Source organism: Saimiri boliviensis, chromosome 12 (genome assembly GCF_048565385.1).
Source record: "Saimiri boliviensis isolate mSaiBol1 chromosome 12, mSaiBol1.pri, whole genome shotgun sequence".
NCBI classification, from domain to species: domain Eukaryota; kingdom Metazoa; phylum Chordata; class Mammalia; order Primates; family Cebidae; genus Saimiri; species Saimiri boliviensis.
In genome coordinates this window covers 48,412,210-48,430,418 of record NC_133460.1, presented here as the reverse complement: position 1 = coordinate 48,430,418, position 18,209 = coordinate 48,412,210, and the positions used below count along the sequence as shown (strand labels likewise).

The 18,209-nt window shown below is 47.0% G+C and overlaps 1 protein-coding gene across 2 annotated transcripts in view; it reads right to left on the bottom strand.

Moving 5' to 3' along the window:
• Positions 1-18,209, bottom strand: part of VPS26A (VPS26 retromer complex component A) — a 73,517-nt gene that overhangs the window by 54,266 nt on the left and 1,042 nt on the right. Inside the window, exon 1 of one of the 2 annotated variants that reach the window (XM_003928660.4) lies at positions 1,526-1,771. The exons of the other annotated variant lie outside the window; for it this stretch is intronic. Within the exon in view, the coding sequence (XP_003928709.1) occupies positions 1,526-1,528 (3 nt within the window). The 5' untranslated portion in view covers positions 1,529-1,771. Of the gene's footprint in view, positions 1-1,525; positions 1,772-18,209 lie in introns of those variants that run through there. 2 annotated transcript variants of the gene reach the window in all.

Here is an 18,209-nt window from a genome sequence, read left to right as displayed (position 1 = left end):
AAAAGTCATTCACTTAGCCCATACACAAGCAATGAAACAGCAAATTTTCATACATATATTACATCTGCACCCATTTCAATGTTTTAAACTTTTACAATTTAGTTTGTTTGAGGAGTAACTTGAAAATAAACTGCTATTGAACATAACTCAAAAAAGCTTTATTAAGAGTAATAATTACAAATGTAAGCAAAAAATAGGAGGACCTTTTAAGTTTTCTTTTCAAATATTCAGTTAAAGAAGCCTGCCCTAACTCCGTGACTAGGCAAGGTCCCCCAATACTTCCTTCTTAGTATCTGTCACAATTCCAACTTCTACGTTAAACAAATAATTTACACAAATAAACGTTTATCTCTCCCTACATTGTAAGCTATAAGAGAGCAGGTAGGCGCTGTTTCCGTTTTACTTGAGTCTCCTGGGCATACCTGAGCAATTATTTGTTGAATGAAAGAAAAACAGCTCTAAGAATGAACATGAATGTCTGTTTTGTTTTTTTTTAATGAAAGCAACACCATTACGTACTGATTTTAAAAGTTATTTATTCAAAGTAACTTTAAAAAAAATTAACCTGGCTTGGCCTTTTAGCCAAAAGTCTCAAGCACTCTATTGAATCAGAGAGCTTTGGGAAAGCAGGTAGTATTTGGAAAGCATACAGTAGGCGCTCAACGTACGCTCGCTAAATGAAGCGAATTGACGACTACTACCATCAAATGGGTAAAATGAGATCTAACCTACAGGAGACTGCCGACACCGAGTTCAATACCACTATGCCTAGGCTAGGGCTTCCACGGACTGCGGTGAGAGCACTGATTCCCCTCCATCGTCTGCTTCCCAGGCCCTTTCAACAACCCAGAGCGTTAAGTGCAGTGAAATGGCTTGGGGAAGAAAATGAGAGCCAATGCTTGAAACGGCGGCCACCCAACGGGTGTCTCTGTAGTTAAAGATGTCCCCCATTCCAACGTCCTTTTATTTTTCTCTCCCACTTTACAAGTGTCAACATGAAAGTCTGGACTGGGGTCATGAAATCAAAGAATGTCACCATAGTCACGTTTAAAATATCAGAGTTTATCAAGTTCGTGACACACTGAGGGTCCAAGTCCCCTGCAGAGTCTGGAGGTGGGGGGCTCCCAGACCCCACCTGGATGGAAGCAAGGCTGCCCGGGAGGAGAGCAGGGACTAGCTACCTAGGAAGGGGAGGCGGCGACGAGCCCTCGCAGAGGCGGGGTCCGAGTCCCCAGCCAGGGCCCCTATTAGGCGGTCGAAGAACGCGGGCAGAGGCTCCGATACGGCCGGGAGAGCACGTCGCCGCCGCCGCCGCCGCCTACAGGTGCGCGGGCCTCGCCAAGACCGGGAAGAGGTGGCGCTGCCCGCTCTTCCCAGACCCGGGGGTGGCCCGACAGGCCTAACCCCGCTCCCCGCCCTGCTCGCCCGTCTCCTCCTCCGGCGACGCCCGGCCCGCGGTTGGCTGGCCCGCCGCGCACTCCAGAGCGAGGGCGGGAGGCGAGCGCGCGGGCCACCGCGCACTCACCATTGTCAGCGCCGCCGCCGCGTCCCCCCGACTCCACTCCTCTTCCCTCAGGAGAACTCCCAGCCCCGGCTCCCTCCGCTCCGGCGCCCCGTCACGTGACCTCAGGCCGCTAGCCACACGTGACCGCTCCCTTCCTCTCCCCTTCCCCCCGGCACCCTTCCCTCTCCCGGCCACCCCGCCCTGCTGGCTGCCCGGCCCTCCGGGGAGAGGCCTCTTGGAGGCGGGGCCCCAGGCTCCACCCCTCGGAGGTCGGGGCGGGGACGGGCAGATGACGTCGAGTGGGCGGGGCTTGGCCGGACGCAGGTTGGCGGGCAGTTCCGGGCCGGTCTTTCAGTCACCGGCCTGGCGGTTCCGTGTCCGGCCTCTTTGCCACACCCAGTTCCTCTTCTCGGTGGAAGTTTGAGCGGCTGGGAAGGAAGGAGAAAAGGAAGAGTTCGTCCAGAGGCGCTCTCCTTGGCTGGGTCCCTGGGTTGCCGGGGCGAATAGGCGCCCTGCTTCCTTAGGCCTCGCTAAGAGATGTGCCCTCTTCGTCCCGGACGAGGCGTTCTGCCACCTTGCCTGAACGCAGTCCCGCTCCTCCTCCGTCTGAGTCTGGGTTTTCTTCACTTGGCTTTCTTGCTTGTGAAGAGAAGACCAGTAGAAAAAAATTCCTAGGGTACAACTTTCCTTGCTTCCCAAAGTCCACCTATGGCTCCTGAGCGACCCGCCCTGAGCCGGGAGGGCTCAAACCCACCGTTCCGCCCCGCCTTTCTGAGAGGTCCCCAAAAGTCCCGCCGTGCTGCTGAAGACTACGCTGGCCTGAACTGTGTCCTCCTCCCTGGTGTAGGCTCCAGGACCTCCAGGATACTGTGCGGGATTTCAAAGCATAGTGTTGAACGACCACAGTGCACTCTGTGCATCACCAAAGCGGATGAAAAATCCGTCCCTGAACGCACTGTCGTTACCCCACCTTAGCAAAAGCAAGCGTGTGGGGCAAGGCCAGAAAGCGGGTCTCAAAACAAATTTCTTTCATACTTAATCCTCAGTGTGAGCCTCAAATTTAAAAGAATTGAAATCAGAGTATCATCTCTAACCGCAATAGAATTAAACTAGCAGTCAACCCAAAAAGCCAGAAAATTCCAGACATATTGGAAATTAGGCAACATAATTCCAGATCTCTAGATCAAAGAGATCAATGGAAATTTTAAAATGATTTGAGGCTCTTGCTTGTAATCCCAACACTTTGGGAGGCCGAGGCGGGTAGATCCCCTGAGGTCAGGCGTTGAAGACCAGCCTGGCCAACATGGTGAAATCCTGTCTCTACTAAAAATACCAAAAAAATTAGCTGATTTTTTTTTTTTTTCCACTTAGAAGGTTTGCCTGTCACCTTGAGAGCCACTCTGGTTCCTACCCACTCTCTTCTGGGACTTAAATATCAACATAGCAAAGAGAATAGATGAAAATGTCACACAGGCAAAGAAATACTAGTGAAGCCAAGTATAAATAAGATGCGGCAAAGAAAGTCACAGCAGAGACCAATTTGTACTAATGATTTATTCTACTGATCAAAACCCAATAATTGTGCTATCATCATAAATACAAGGAGCAACAAAATTGTTGAGCTAGTTATGTATCTGTCTGCCTACCTATCGATCTATTCAGCAAGCCAGAATGTTAGAGCTAGATTGTGAACAGTACAGTGTTTCACCAGCGGAGAACTGTGGCATCTCTATATTTGCCTTGCCCTCTATAAAAAAAAAAAAAAAAAAAAAAAAAAAAGGCCGGGCGCGGTGGCTCAAGCCTGTAATCCCAGCACTTTGGGAGGTCGCGGTGGGTGGATCACGAGGTCGAGAGATAGAGACCATCCTGGTCAACATGGTGAAACCCCGTCTCTACTAAAAATACAAAACATTAGCTGGGCATGGTGGCGCGTGCCTGTAATCCCATCTACTCAGGAGGCTGAGGCAGGAGAATTGCTTGAACCCAGGAGGCGGAGGTTGCGGTGAGCCGAGATGGCGCCATTGCACTCCAGCCTGGGTAACAAGAGCGAAACTCTGTCTCAAAAAAAAAAAAAAAGTGAGGGGTGTGAGGAATATATGACTAACTTACAGGAATTGACTTTCATCAACAAAAGTACTGAGGCCAGAAAGTATTAGATGAAAAGATAATCTGAGCTTTTGTCTATCAGAAACCAGTTAAGAGAAAAATAGCCATTTATTCAAATCCACAAAGACTAAAAATTCACATTAATAACTGTGACAGTATCAGGGAGCAGCTGTTTGCAGAATTGACCGACAAAGTTAAGGGAAGAGAATCAAATACAAATACACAAAAATAAAAAAGGAAAATACAATTTAGGCCAGGCACAGTGGCTCACACCTGTAATCCCAACACTGAGGGAGGCCGAGGTGGGCAGATCAGTTGAGCCCAGGAGTGTGAGACCAGCCTGGACAACATGGTGAGACCTCGTCTCTACAAAAGCACAAAAATTAGTTGGGCCTGGTGGCATTTGCCTGCTGGACCAGCTACTCAGGAGGCTGAGGTGGGAGGATAGCTTTGAGCCAGGGATGCAGAGTTTGCAGTGAGCTGAGATTGCACCAATACACTCCAGCCTGAGCAACAGAAGGAGACCCTGTCTCAAAAAATAAATAATAAATTAATTTAATTTAAAAAGAAAATAAAATTTAAAACATGCCAGTGAAGTATAAAAACATGTTTTTCTTTTAATCTCCCAGAGCAGTTAGAATAGACTTGCTTAAAAACTTTAGCTAGTGCAGCTGTAATCATGGTGAATATTCTTATTTTCTCTTTATAACTACAATTATAAAAGCCAAACATTTGTTTCACATTATACAGATTTTTTTTCTTTTTTTTTTTTTTTTTTTTTTTTTTGAGACGGAGTTTCGCTCTTGTTACCCAGGCTGGAGTGCAATGGCGCGATCTCGGCTCACCGCAACCTCCGCCTCCTGGGTTCAGGCAATTCTCCTGCCTCAGCCTCCTGAGTAGCTGGGATTACAGGCACGCGCCACCATGTCCAGCTAATTTTTTTGTATTTTTAGTAGAGACGGGGTTTCACCATGTTGACCAGGATGGTCTCGATCTCTTGACCTCGTGATCCACCCGCCTCGGCCTCCCAAAGTGCTGGGATTACAGGCGTGAGCCACCGCGCCCGGCGGTTTTTTTTCTTAAATGTACCAGTATTTAATATTTTATCTCAACTATTCCTCTTTTCTTTTTAAATTGAGATATAATGTATATACAGTGACATATGTTAGTTTTAAGTATGCGGTTTGATCAGTTTTGACAAATAACAAACATTTAGATCATGAGTGGTGTCACAGACAGAGCACAGTGGCTCATGCCTATAATCTCAGCACTTCGGGAAGCCAAGGCAGAAGGACTTATGAGGCCAGGAGTTCGAGGCTACAGTGATCGTGTCACTGCACTCCAGGCTGGATGATAGAGCAAGACCCTTGTCTCTACAAAAAATTTAAAAATTATCCTGGTGGTGGGGCATGCCTGTAGTCACAGCCACTCAGGAGACTGAAGTGGGAGAATTGCTTGAGTCCAGGAGTTCCAGGCTGTAGTGAGCCGTGATGGTGCCACTGCATTCCAGTTTGGGCTACAGAGCAGCCAGGCCCTGACTCTTTAAAAAAAAAAAAAAAAAAAGCATACATTTGTATAACCCATACCTTCATCAAGATAATAGATCACTTCCATCAACCCCAGAAAACTTTCTTACATCCTCTCTCAATCAATTCCCATTTCCTAGAAGCAACCACTGTTCTGATTTTTTTAAAATAATGATTAGCTTTCTGTGTTCTGTAATAAAATAATAATGGAATCATACAACAAGTGTTATTTGGTGTCTTGCTTCATTCTCTAAGCAAAATAATTTTGATATTTATTTATGTGGTTGTATGCATCAGCAGTTTGTTCCATTTCATTGTTTATAGCTGTATTCCATTGTGTGAAGAGACCACAAAATATTCTTTTTTCTGTCAATGGACATCTGCTTTTCCCATTTTTTTCTATTGTAAATAAAGTACTGCTATGTACACGCCTTTTTTGTGAACCTAACTAAACTGGAATTGCTGGGTTAGGTAGGTGTATATTTAATTTTACAAGAAAATGCCACATTATTTTTTAAACTGGTTGTGCCATTTTATCCTCCCATCATGAGCGTGTGAAATATTAACGTTTCTACATCCTTGTTAACACTTGGTCTTGTCAGTGTTTTAAACATTAGTCATTCTTATGAGTGTGTGGTTTTTCTCACTGTGGTTTTAATTTGCTTTTCCCTGATGATTAATGATGCTGAACACTTTTTCATGTGCTTATAGATCATTCACATATACCTCCCTTTGTAAAGTGTCTTGTCAAGACTGCCAATTTTTAGTTAAGATGTTTGTTTTCTTATTATTGAGTTATAGCTTATTAAATAGTTTGAATATAAATGCTGTATCAAATGTAGTAATTGCAAATATTTTCTCCCACTCTGTGTGCTTATTTACTTTCCTAACAGTGTCTGTTGATGACTTGAGAATGTGGACTTTTACATTTGCATTTAGGTGTAAAATGTAAAATGAGATCCATCTCAAACTAAATTTTACAAATAGCATGGGATAAGATTTGAGAGCTTATTTGCGTCTGCATGGCTTCAACACCATTGCTTTTTCTTTTTTCAATTTTTTTTTTTGGAGATGGAGTCTCACTCTGTCATCCAGGCTGGAGTGCAGTGGCACCATCTTGGCTCACTGCAACCGCGTCCTCCCAGGTTCAAGCAATTTTCCGGCCTCAGCCTCCCAAGTAGCTGAGACTACAGGCACGCACCACCATGCCCAGCTAATTTTTGTATTTTTTAGTAGGAACGGTGTTGGAAATGATGTTGGAAATAGATGCTCGGTGCTGCAAAGAAAAATAAACACTGAGACAAAAGAAAAGCAACAACGCAATTTTTACTTCCTGGACTGCAGGATGGGTACTCTCACGAGCCATCTTGCCATGAGAGTATACAGAACAAAGGAGGCCGGGCGCGGTGGCTCACGCCTGTAATCCCAGCACTTTGGGAGGCCGAGGCGGGTGGATCACGAGGTCAAGAGATCAAGACCATCCTGGTCAACATAGTGAAACCCTGTCTCTACTAAAAATACAAAAAATCAGCTGGGCATGGTGGTTCGTGCCTGTAATCCCAGCTACTCAGGAGGCTGAGGCAGGAGAATTGCCTGAACCCGGGAGGCAGAGGTTGCGGTGAGCCGAGATCGTGCCATTGCACTCCAGCCTGGGTAACAAGAGCGAAACTCCATCAAAAAAAAAAAAAGAAAAAAAAAGAACAAAGGAATATACGCAAATTTATTTCTTACGCATTTAGGGTTGTCCTTACTGCTGTGTCTGATCTCCATTGGCTGGAGTCAGACCTCACAATCTAAACTAAAACCCGATTGGCTAACAACTTAAAACTTTTCTAGCCGGGCGCGGTGGCTCAAGCCTGTAATCCCAGCACTTTGGGAGGCCAAGGCGGGTGGATCACGAGGTCAAGAGATCGAGACCATCCTGGTCAACATGGTGAAACCCCGTCTCTACTAAAAATACAAAAAACTAGCTGGACATGGTGGCGCGTGCCTGTAATCCCAGCTACTTAGGAGGCTGAGGCAGGAGAATTGCCTGAGCCCAGGAGGCGGAGGTTGCGGTGAGCCGAGATCGCGCCATTGCACTCCAGCCTGGGTAACAAGAGCGAAACTCCGTCTCAAAAAAAAAAAAAAAAAACTTTTCTAAACGGGTAAAATCACTGGAGAGCTGGGACCTGCCTGTGAGCCTGTCCAGCACAGATATCTTGGTTAAAGTACAAGGACACAGAATGTACTAGGTGCCTGTAAGCATGGCGTTTCTAACAGCTACATAGGATAGGGCTTAACAAAGTTATTAGCATACTTATGATTTATTCTTTAAGAAGAAAAGAAACTTTAAAAAAGGAACTTTTCTACTTCCCACAAACAGGGTTTCACCACATTGGACAGGCTGGTCTTTGAACTCCTGACCTCATGATCTGCCCACCCCCGGCCTCCCAAAGTGCTGGGATTACAAGTGTTAGCCACCGTGCCTGGCTGCAGCACCATTTCTTGAAAACATTTTCCTTTCCCCTTAAATATCTTTGGTGTCTTTGTCAAAAACTTATTGACTGTATAATTGTGGGTCTATTTCTGAAATTTCTAGTCTGTTCCATTGATCTATTTTGTCTATCTTTATATAATACTACACCGTCTTCATTACTATAGCTTTATAGTAAGCCTTGAAGTAAGGTACTATAATTACTCCAATTTGTTATGTTTCAAGAATGTGTTGGCTATTCTAAGTTCTTTTACTCTAACACATATTTATAAATTATAAATCTACTTCTCCAAAAAAAAAAAAAAATCTGCTGGTTGGAATTGAGTTGAAACTACACCTCACTTTGGGGAAAATTGGCATCTTGACAATATTAGGCCTTGCAATCCATGAAATAGTGTATTTTTCTATTTTTCTAAATAAACAGAGAAAATAGATTTAATTTCTTTCAGCAATGATTTGTAGTTTTCAGTACCTTTCACACCGTCAGTTAAATTTTTTTCTAAGCATTTATTTTTTGACACTATTGTAAATGGTACGAAAATTTTTTTTATTTTCTGGCCAGGTGTGGTGGCTCACACCTGTAATCCCAGCACTTTGGAGGCCAAGGCAGGAGAATTGCCTGAGCCCAGGAGTACAAGACAAGCCTGGGCAACATGGCAAGACTCAACAGGGTCTATATCAAAATTAAAATTTTATTTAAAAAAATTTATTTTCTAATTGTTCATTGCTTGTGCATGTGTATGTGTATGTGTGTGTGACTTTTCTATAATAACTTGGTATGTTGAAACCTTGCTAAATTTCTCTGATAATTGCTTGTCATCTCTTTCCTCTCCTCTTTCTTCCTAGGTCTTCTATTAGTTACATATTGGACTTCCTGAATTGATTATGTCATTTTCTTATCTCTTCTATCTACTTGTCTCTTTGTTCTCCTTTCTGGATAATTTCTCCAATTTTATGTTTCAACTCTTATAATGACTTTTTTTGAAATTACTGTATTATAGTAGCCAGCTTCTAAGATATTCCCCGAGGATCCTTGCCTTCCAGTATTTATACTCTTTTGTAGTCCCTTCTCAAATCTTGTCAAGGCTGGTCTGAGTGACCAACAGAAGAAGATGGAAGTGATGTGTATGATTTTCACGGTTGCTCTGACTTGCTCTCTCTTGGACGACTCTCTCTGAGAGAAGTCCAATGGAGAGGTCCACATAGTGGGAAACTTAGGCCTCCTGGAAATACCCAGAACTAACTTGCCAGCCATGTGAGTGAGCCACCTTGGAAGCTGATCCTCCTGCCCCCATTAAGTCTTCAGAGGACTGTAGCCCCAGCTGACAAATTGGCTGCAATTTCATGAAAACCTCCTTGACAGAACCACCAAGGTAATCCTCTCTCAAATTTCCGATCCAAAGAAACTATAAAATTTTTAAATGTTCATTGTTTATTAATATTTATTACCACTAAGTGGTGTGTGTGTGTGTGTGTGTGTGTGTGTGTGTGTGTATTGTTGTTGTTGTTGTTGTTGTTGTTTTTTGAGACAGGTTCGCTCTTGTGCCCCAGGCTGGAGTGCAATGGCACCATCTTGGCTTGCTGCAACCTCCACTTCCTGGGTTCAAGCGATTCTCCTGCCTCAGCCTCCCAAGTAGCTAGGACTACAGACACCAACCACCATGTCCGGCTAAGTTTTGTATATTTAGTAGAGATAGGGTTTCTCCATGTTGGCCAGACTGGTCTTGAACTCCTCACCGCAAGTGATCTGCCCTCTTCAGCCTCCCAGAGTGCTGGGATTACAAGTGAAGGCCACAGCGCATGCCCTGGAGACATTTTTGATTGTCGAGTTCTGGGGGAAAAGTGCTCCTGAGCAAGTAATGAGTAGAGATCATAAAGATCGTAAGTATCCTATAATGCACAGAATAGCCTCCCTACTACAAAGATGTACCTTGTCAAAAATGTCAATAGCCAGGGGCAGTAGTGGACACTTGTAGTCCTATATACTCAACAGGATGAGTCAGGAGAACCACTTCAGCCTAGGCGCTCAGGACCAGCCTGGGGAACATAGTGAGTCTCTAGCTGTTTAAAAAAAAAAAAAAAAAAAAAAAAAAAGCCACATAGGTGGCTCACGCCTGTATTCCCAGCATTTTGGGAGACCAGGGCTGGTGACTCACAAGGTCAGGAGTTTGAGACCAGCCTGGTAAACATGGTGAAATGCGGTCTCTATTAAAAATACAAAAAATTATCCAGGTGCGGTGGCAGCATCTATAATCCCAGCTACTCGGGAGGCTGAGGCAGGAGAATTGCTTAAATCCAGGAGGCAGAGGTTGCAGCGAGCCAAGATCATGCCCTTGCACTCCAGTCTGGGCAACAGAGTGAGACTCTGTCTCAAAAAAATAAAAATAAAAATAAAAAAGTTGGTCCGGCATGGTGGCTCATGCCTGTAATCCCAGCACTTTGGGAGGCCAAGGCGGGCGGATCACCTGAGGTCAGAAGTTTGAGACTTCTCTACTAACAATACAAAATTAGCCAGGCGCCATCCTTTCCTGTAGCTGAGGTAATAGATCTTCTAGTTCCAAAGGGGGAATCTCAGTAACACAGCACAGCATTCATAACAGTTCACCCCTGTGCCACTTAGATTTTTTTGCTTCTTACAAATTCTGGGAATAGCTCCTTCAGGACATTGCTGGGCTCTTTTCCTGGAGAAACTTATGAGAGAAAGGTCAGTGGAGTTAACTGCAACCACTGCCACTGCAGCTGCTATCAAGACTACAATGGGGCCGGGCATGGTGGCTCACACCTGTAATCCCAGCACTTTGGGAGGCTGAGGCAGGCGGATCATGAGGTCAGGAGTTCAATACCAGACTGGCCAACATGGTGAAACCCTATCTCTACTAAAAAATACAAAAATTAGCTGGGCATACTGACTCGTGCCTGTAATCCCAGCTACTTGGAAGGCTGAGGAAGGAGAATTGCTTGAACTGGGACCCACGAGGCAGAGATTGCAGTAAGCCGAGATTGCTTTACTACCCTCCAGCCTGGGCTACAGAGCAAGATTCCACCTCAAAAAAAAAAAAAAAAAAAAAAAAAAGCTACAATGGATTGGATATTCATTTTTTTTTTTTTTTTTTTTTTTTTTGAGACGGAGTTTCGCTCTTGTTACCCAGGCTGGAGTGCAATGGCGCGATCTCGGCTCACCGCAACCTCCGCCTCCTGGGTTCAGGCAATTCTCCTGCCTCAGCCTCCTGAGTAGCTGGGATTACAGGCACGCACCACCATGCCCAGCTAATTTTTTGTATTTTTATTAGAGACGGGGTTTCACCATGTTGACCATGGTTGGTCTCGATCTCTCGACCTCGTGATCCACCCGCCTCGGCCTCCCAAAGTGCTGGGATTACAGGCTTGAGCCACCGCGCCCGGCTGGATATTCATTAAATGCCTCCTCCACTATCAATTCTGGAGTTCTCTAACCCTTGGCTAACACTTCTGCTAGTCTAGATGGCTTAGTGGGAGGATTGACGCAGACCTTCAGCCATGAGGATCTGAGCCCCTAGTTAGCTTGCTCTTCTCAGTCCTGGCTGCTGTATTTGTCCATTTATCATTAAACCATTAGTATTTCTAAGTACTAAGAGCAGCCTCAGTGGATCACTTGGGTGTCAAGTGTAGTCCTCCCTGTTCCCACTGTGTCACAGTGGGAACTTAATAACCCTGACTCTTGAAAATCAGGTTCTTAGCCCCCAGCAAGATGGTGGCTTCTTGACCATTCATCCCTTGCCACAGAGTTTAAGATGCCATAGCTTAAAGTTCAGTATGACTTTTACTATGTTCCCTGGTGGAAACATTTCCCACAAGGAACCATAACATCTAAATATGCAAAACTAAGGGTTGCAGTCATGGGAAGAATAAATTCCACAAGCAGTATTTTGTTTCGTTAGATAAGGGGAAAGGGTCTTTTATGTTACCCCGTCTACTCTTGAACTCCTAGCCTCAAGCAATCCTCCTACCTCAGCCTCCCAAGTAACTGGGATTGCAGACATGAGCCATTGTGTCCAGCTAAATACTCCAAGTAGCTTTTTTTTTTTTTTTTTTTTTTTGAGACAGAGTTTCGCCCTTGTTACCCAGGCTGGAGTGCAATGGCGCAATCTCGGCTCACCGCAACCTCCGCCTCCTGGGCTCAGGGAATTCTCCTGCCTCAGCCTCCTGAGTAGCTGGGATTACAGGCACGTGCCACCATGCCCAGCTAATTTTTTGCACTTTTAGTAGAGACGGGGTTTCACCATGTTGACCAGGATGGTCTCGATCTCTCGACCTCGTGATCCACCCGCCTCGGCCTCCCAAAGTGCTGGGATTACAGGCTTGAGCCACCGCGCCCGGCGCTCCAAGTAGCTTTGATATTGAGTCCTTTTGTACTTCCACGCCTTGGTTCCTGGACCCATGTATTCTACATATTGAGGACACAGCACCATATAAAGGTTACTGATTTAGCATGTCAACTGCATCCTGAAGATTGTGATGCCAACCTCAGTGTATCCTAGCCAAGCGTTGCCTCAGCTGTGCTCTCAACAGGCCCTTCCATCATTCTGTCATGTTGAGGGCATTGAGATGATGTGGTGGGTGATAAAATCAGTGGAGCCCATGGTCATGTACCCACTGCTACATCTCCTGCTGTTATGCTATGATGTGATGTCATATGCGAAACCCTGTTGACATGAAGCAGGAGCGGTGGGGAACAAATCTGAACTCTGAGGCTGGTAGGCAGCATGTAGTTTCCAGTTTATTCCTTTCATTCTCACTGTACTCTGCACCAGGTCAGCTACAAATGCAGGCTTGTTGTCTGAGCCTACTCACAAAGGAAGTCCAAATCTAGGGATGATGTCTCTTAAAAGAGCACAAGTCACTTCACGGGTCTTCTCAGTCCGTGCTGGGTAGGCTTCTACCCACCCGGAGTAAGTATATACGAGAACCAGCAGATATCGGTCACCTCCGCACTAAGGCATCTTGGTGAAATCCGCTTGCAAGTCTTCAGAAGGAGCATTTCCATAAGCTTGGATTCCTGGTGGGACCGTAGGTCCTTGTCTGGCATTGTGCTGTCTGCATGCTACACACCATTGTATCACTGCTTTTGCTGGTGCAGATAAATGAGAGATGTAAAAATACCAGCCTAACAATATTTTGAGGATTTTTTGACCAAGGTGGGAAGTTTTATGGACAGCTAAGACCACTGCAGGTCCTAACAGCTGCGACACTGCTACCTGTCCACCTGGCAGGCGTATCCATACTCCCTTCATTTCCTTTCCACCTTCAGTTTGGAGGAAATTTTTTTATCCCTCTGAGTAAACCGGCACCAAGTCTGGGAACTGGGACAGTAGTGGGGCCGTGACTGATGCCCGATATGGGATTGATGTGACCCTCCAGGCCTCCGCATCTGCACGGGCATTTCCCTGGGCCACTGTGGTGAAGGTTCACTGATGTCCTCTGCAGTACACGACTGCCACTTTTTGGGGCTTCCATACTGCTTTCAGTAGCTGCAGAACTTCCTGTTGGTATTTTATTTCTTTGCCCCCAGAATTAAATAGGCCCTTCTCCTTGTACAGTGCCCCATGTACTTGGAGAGTGAGGAACGCATACCGTGAGTCAGTGAAAATGTTAACAGCTTTTCCTTCACTTAATTCCAAGGCACGAGTTAAGGCTATTAACTCCGCTCTCTGTGCCGAGGTGACTTGAGGTAATGGCTTGGCCTCTAGAGAGAGTTGAGTCACCACTGTATATCCAGCACACCTTTCCCCTAGAGGGTTGACAAAGCTGCTTCTGTCCACATACAGTTCCCCATCAGCCTGAGACCACGGCTGGTCCCACAGATCCGGCTGACTGGAGTAAACTGAGTCCAGTACCTCTAGGCAGGTGTTACCGAGTCCTCAGACACTGGGAGTAAGGTGGCCAGATTTAGGCTGTTACAAACTTCTATGGTTATATGTGGATTCTCACACAGTAGGCTCTGGTACTTAGTTAAACGGGCATTGGTGAGCCAGTGACGGCCCTTCGTGTTTATTAAGGTGACCACAACGGGAGGGGCTTTTATCTTTAAAATCCCTAGGAGTGCCGGGCTTTGGGAGGCTGAGGCGGGTGGATCACGAGGTCAAGAGATCGAGACCATCCTGGTCAACATGGTGAAACCCCGTCTCTACTAAAAATACAAAAAATTAGCTGGGCATGGTGGCGCGTGCCTGTAATCCCAGCTACTCAGGAGGCTGAGGCAGGAGAATTGCCTGAACCCAGGAGGTGGAGGTTGCGGTGAGCCGAGATCGCGCCATTGCACTCTAGCCTGGGTAACAAGAGTGAAACTCTGTCTCAAAAAAAAATAAATAAATAAAATAAAATCCCCAGGAGTATGTAAGGACCCAGTTACCAGGAATGGACCTTCAGTGGGACCCAAATACCCCTGAGGGCATGCAGAGGCTAACTCCATACAGAGAGGCCTTACTGGAGGGAGTGAGAAAAGGAGCACAGAAAGTCACAAATAGACACAAAGTAGCTCAGCTTGAGCAGGGACAGGATGAAAGTCCAGCCCAGTTTTATGAAAGACTGTGTGAGGCCTACCACATGTATACTCTTTTTGACCCTGAGGACCCCGAGGATCAGCGCATGGTGAACTTTAGTTAGTCAGATCGCAGACGATATCAGGAAAAAGTTACAAAAACAGAACGGGTTCACGGCCATGAGCACTGCACAGTTGTTGGAAATAGCCCGTCAGGTATTTGTGAACAGAGATGCAGTAAGCTGCCGAGAGAAGGAGCGACAAAATGGTGGAATGTTGATTTGCTGGCCGCAGCTAGCAGAGGAACCCCTTCAAAGGGGCAGGGCAAGGGGGGACCCTGGGAAAAACACCCAGTTGAATCAACCACGTCTACAGCGCAACCAGTGCACCCATTGTGAAGAGATGGGGCTCTGGGAAAACGTGTGTCCTCAGTTGGCAGGGGAACAGGGTGACCCCAAGCAAGAAACTCTGGAAAGGATGAGACTACCCTGCTTAGCTTGACAGGGGGCGGCCAATGGACTGAAGGGGACTGGGCTCGGATGCCCCCAAAGAGCGCATGGTCAGGGTAAAAGTTGGGGGCAAGGACATTGATTGCTTCATCAAGACCAGGGTGAAGCACTTGGTGGTGACCCAACCCATGGCCCCTTTGTCCAGCAAGACAATAAATATAATTGGGGCAACTGGAGTTTCCAAAAAACAGGCTTTTTGCTTGCCTGCTCAATGGAAGGCCAAGAAATTATACATCAGTTCTTGTACATGCCGGATTGCCCTCTACCCTTCTTGGGAAGAGACTTGCTGAGCAAACTTAAGAGCTACTATCACTTTTACTGATAAGGGCTCTCTGAAGCTCAGACTGCCTCAGGCAGGAATAATTATGGCTCTCACAGTCCTGAGGGAGGAGGAGTGGAGACTCCTCCTGTCCTCAGGTTAGCTTGTCAGTCTCTTGTGCCAGTAGAGCAGTGGCTGCTAAGGCTCGTAGACGCGGGGGCCAACCCTTGGAAACGCCATCCAGTTGTTTGGACAAGTATGCCACCCGTTGAAACCATGGGGACACAGTCTGGGTCAGGACCCCCACTGCCATTTTCTCTCTCTCAGACGCATACAGCATAAAGGGTTTTGTCAAGTCTGGCAGTCCCGGAGCCAGGGCAGATTTTAGTTTTGCTTCTGTGTGAGATGGCCCCCTGCTGCTCTGAGCTCCACTCTAATGGCTCTCCATCTTCATACAGGGCTTTAGCCAGAACTGCAAAGTTAGGCATTCACAGCCTGCAGAATCCCACTGCTCCCTAGAATTCTCGTACCTGCCTTCGATTCTTAGGCACTGGCAGGTTATTGATAACCTGCTTTCCTTCTATTCCTAGGCTTTGCTGCCCCTGCTGGATGTAAATCCCAGATAGCGCACCTGCTATTGGCAAACTTGGGCCTTCCTTTTGGAGACTTTGTATCCACAGTTCTCCAAGCATTTGAGCAACAAGTCAGTTCCCCAGGCACAACTGGCTGCTACCGGGTAACCCAGCAAAAAGTTACCTTCGTACTGAAGCAGCACACAACCTAGGTCCTTGGCAAGGAACCTCTGGAGGTGCTGAGCCAATGCCTCTCCGAAGATGGTTGGGGAGTTTTTGAATCCCTGTGGAAGCCGAGGCCAGGTGTACTGTGCTGTTATGCCTGACTCCCGATCTTCGAACCGGAAGGCAAACAGTTCCAGGCTCTCTGGGGCTAACCAGATACTGAAGAAAGCATCCATTAAGTCTAAGCAAGTGAGCCAGCTGGCCTCAGCTGGCAACAGTCCTAGCAGTGTATAGGGATTGGGCACTGTGGGGTGCAAGGTCACAGTTGCCTGGTTAACCAAGCACAGATCCTGCAAAGTCTACAGTTCTTGGTCCCCAGCTTGGGGACACGCAGGACAGGTGTGTTCCAAGGAGACTGGCAGGGAACTATAATACTATAAGCTTTCAAGTGTCTGAGATGGACCTGGATGCCCTCAAGAGCTTTTCTTGGTACTGGGTACTGCCTCTGTCTAACTGGTAGTGCCCCCGGATTTACTTCAGTAACCACCGGGGCTTGGTTTCCTGCCAAACCTAGAGGGTTGTCTTCTGCCCAGACCTGTGGCCATTGCTTGGTCAGCATGGGGGCAGGGAGGGGTTAATTCTCCTCCCGGCTCTGTGAGGAAGAGTCTCCACTCCTCCTCCCTCAGGACTGTGAGAGCCATAATTATTCCTGCCTGAGGCAGTCTGAGCTTCAGAGAGCCTTTATCAGTAAAAGTGATAGTAGCTCTTAAGTTTGCTCAGCAAGTCTCTTCCCAAGAAGGGTAGAGGGCAATCCAGCATGTACAAGAACTGATGTATAATTTCTTGGCCTTCCATTGAGCAGGCAAGCAAAAAGCCTGTTTTTCGGAAACTGCAGTTGCCCCAATTATATTTATTGTCTTGCTGGACAAAGGGGCCATGGGTTGGGTCACCACCAAGTGCTTCACCCTGGTCTTGATGAAGCAATCAATGTCCTTGCCCCCAACTTTTACCCTGACCATGCGCTCTTTGGGGGCATCCGAGCCCAGTCCCCTTCAGTCCATTGGCCGCCCCCTGTCAAGCTAAGCAGGGTAGTCTCATCCTTTCCAGAGTTTCTTGCTTGGGGTCACCCTGTTCCCCTGCCAACTGAGGACACACGTTTTCCCAGAGCCCCATCTCTTCACAATGGGTGCACTGGTTGCGCTGTAGACGTGGTTGATTCAACTGGGTGTTTTTCCCAGGGTCCCCCCTTGCCCTGCCCCTTTGAAGGGGTTCCTCTGCTAGCTGCGGCCAGCAAATCAACATTCCACCATTTTGTCGCTCCTTCTCTCGGCAGCTTACTGCATCTCTGTTCACAAATACCTGACGGGCTATTTCCAACAACTGTGCAGTGCTCATGGCCGTGAACCCGTTCTGTTTTTGTAACTTTTTTCTGATATCGTCTGCGATCTGACTAACTAAAGTTCACCATGCGCTGATCCTCGGGGTCCTCAGGGTCAAAAAGAGTATACATGTGGTAGGCCTCACACAGTCTTTCATAAAACTGGGCTGGACTTTCATCCTGTCCCTGCTCAAGCTGAGCTACTTTGTGTCTATTTGTGACTTTCTGTGCTCCTTTTCTCACTCCCTCCAGTAAGGCCTCTTTGTATGGAGTTAGCCTCTGCATGCCCTCAGGGGTATTTGGGCCCCACTGAAGGTCCATTCCTGGTAACTGGGTCCTTACACACTCCTGTGGATTTTGGTAATTAGCTGGAACATGCTCTTCCAGCCATTTAGATAAAGCCTGGAGAGCTCTTCACCTCTCATCAGTGTTAAAAAGATACAGAAGCTGTAATCCCAGCACTTTGGGAGGCCCAGGCGGGTGGATCACGAGGTCAAGAGATCGAGACCATCCTGGTCAACATGGTGAAACCCCGTCTCGACTAAAAATACAAAAAATTAGCTGGGCGTGGTGGCGCGTGCCTGTAATCCCAGCTACTCAGGAGGCTGAGGCAGGAGAATTGCCTGAACCCAGGAGGCGGAGGTTGCGGTGAGCCGAGATCGCACCATTGCACTCCAGCCTGGGTAACAAGAGCGAAACTCCGTCTAAAGGGGGGTTATGAATTAGGTTAATTAAAGTTTGCGGTCTGTCACTGTAAGATGGGTTGTTATTCCAGTTTATGAGGTCGGACGAAGTGAATGGTAAGTACGTGAAGACACGCCTTTCCACCATATACCTGTCCTCATCTACTCCTGTATACTGCTCCTCTCTCAGGGGTATTTGCACTCCAGCCTTGGGCTGCAAACGAGCCACCAGGGGAGGGGACCCCTGAAAAGGGGGCTGCTACGGGAGGAGTGCCTCCTGAGGCCACACTTCCTTTTCTTTCTACTCTGGGCGGTCTAGGAGGGTTCAGACCTTGTGGAGGCGTGGAGATCTCTGGCTCTGGAGAGGGGGGGGGTCTCTCCTCCCGGTACAGAGTGGGTGTTATTGAAAGAGGGTCCTCTGATGCCGAGTTAGGCAAGATCTTAGGAGCCTGTATCCCCTGGTGGGTGGAGCAAGATTTTTCCCTAGCTGCCTGTCCTTTTGCCACTAACACTG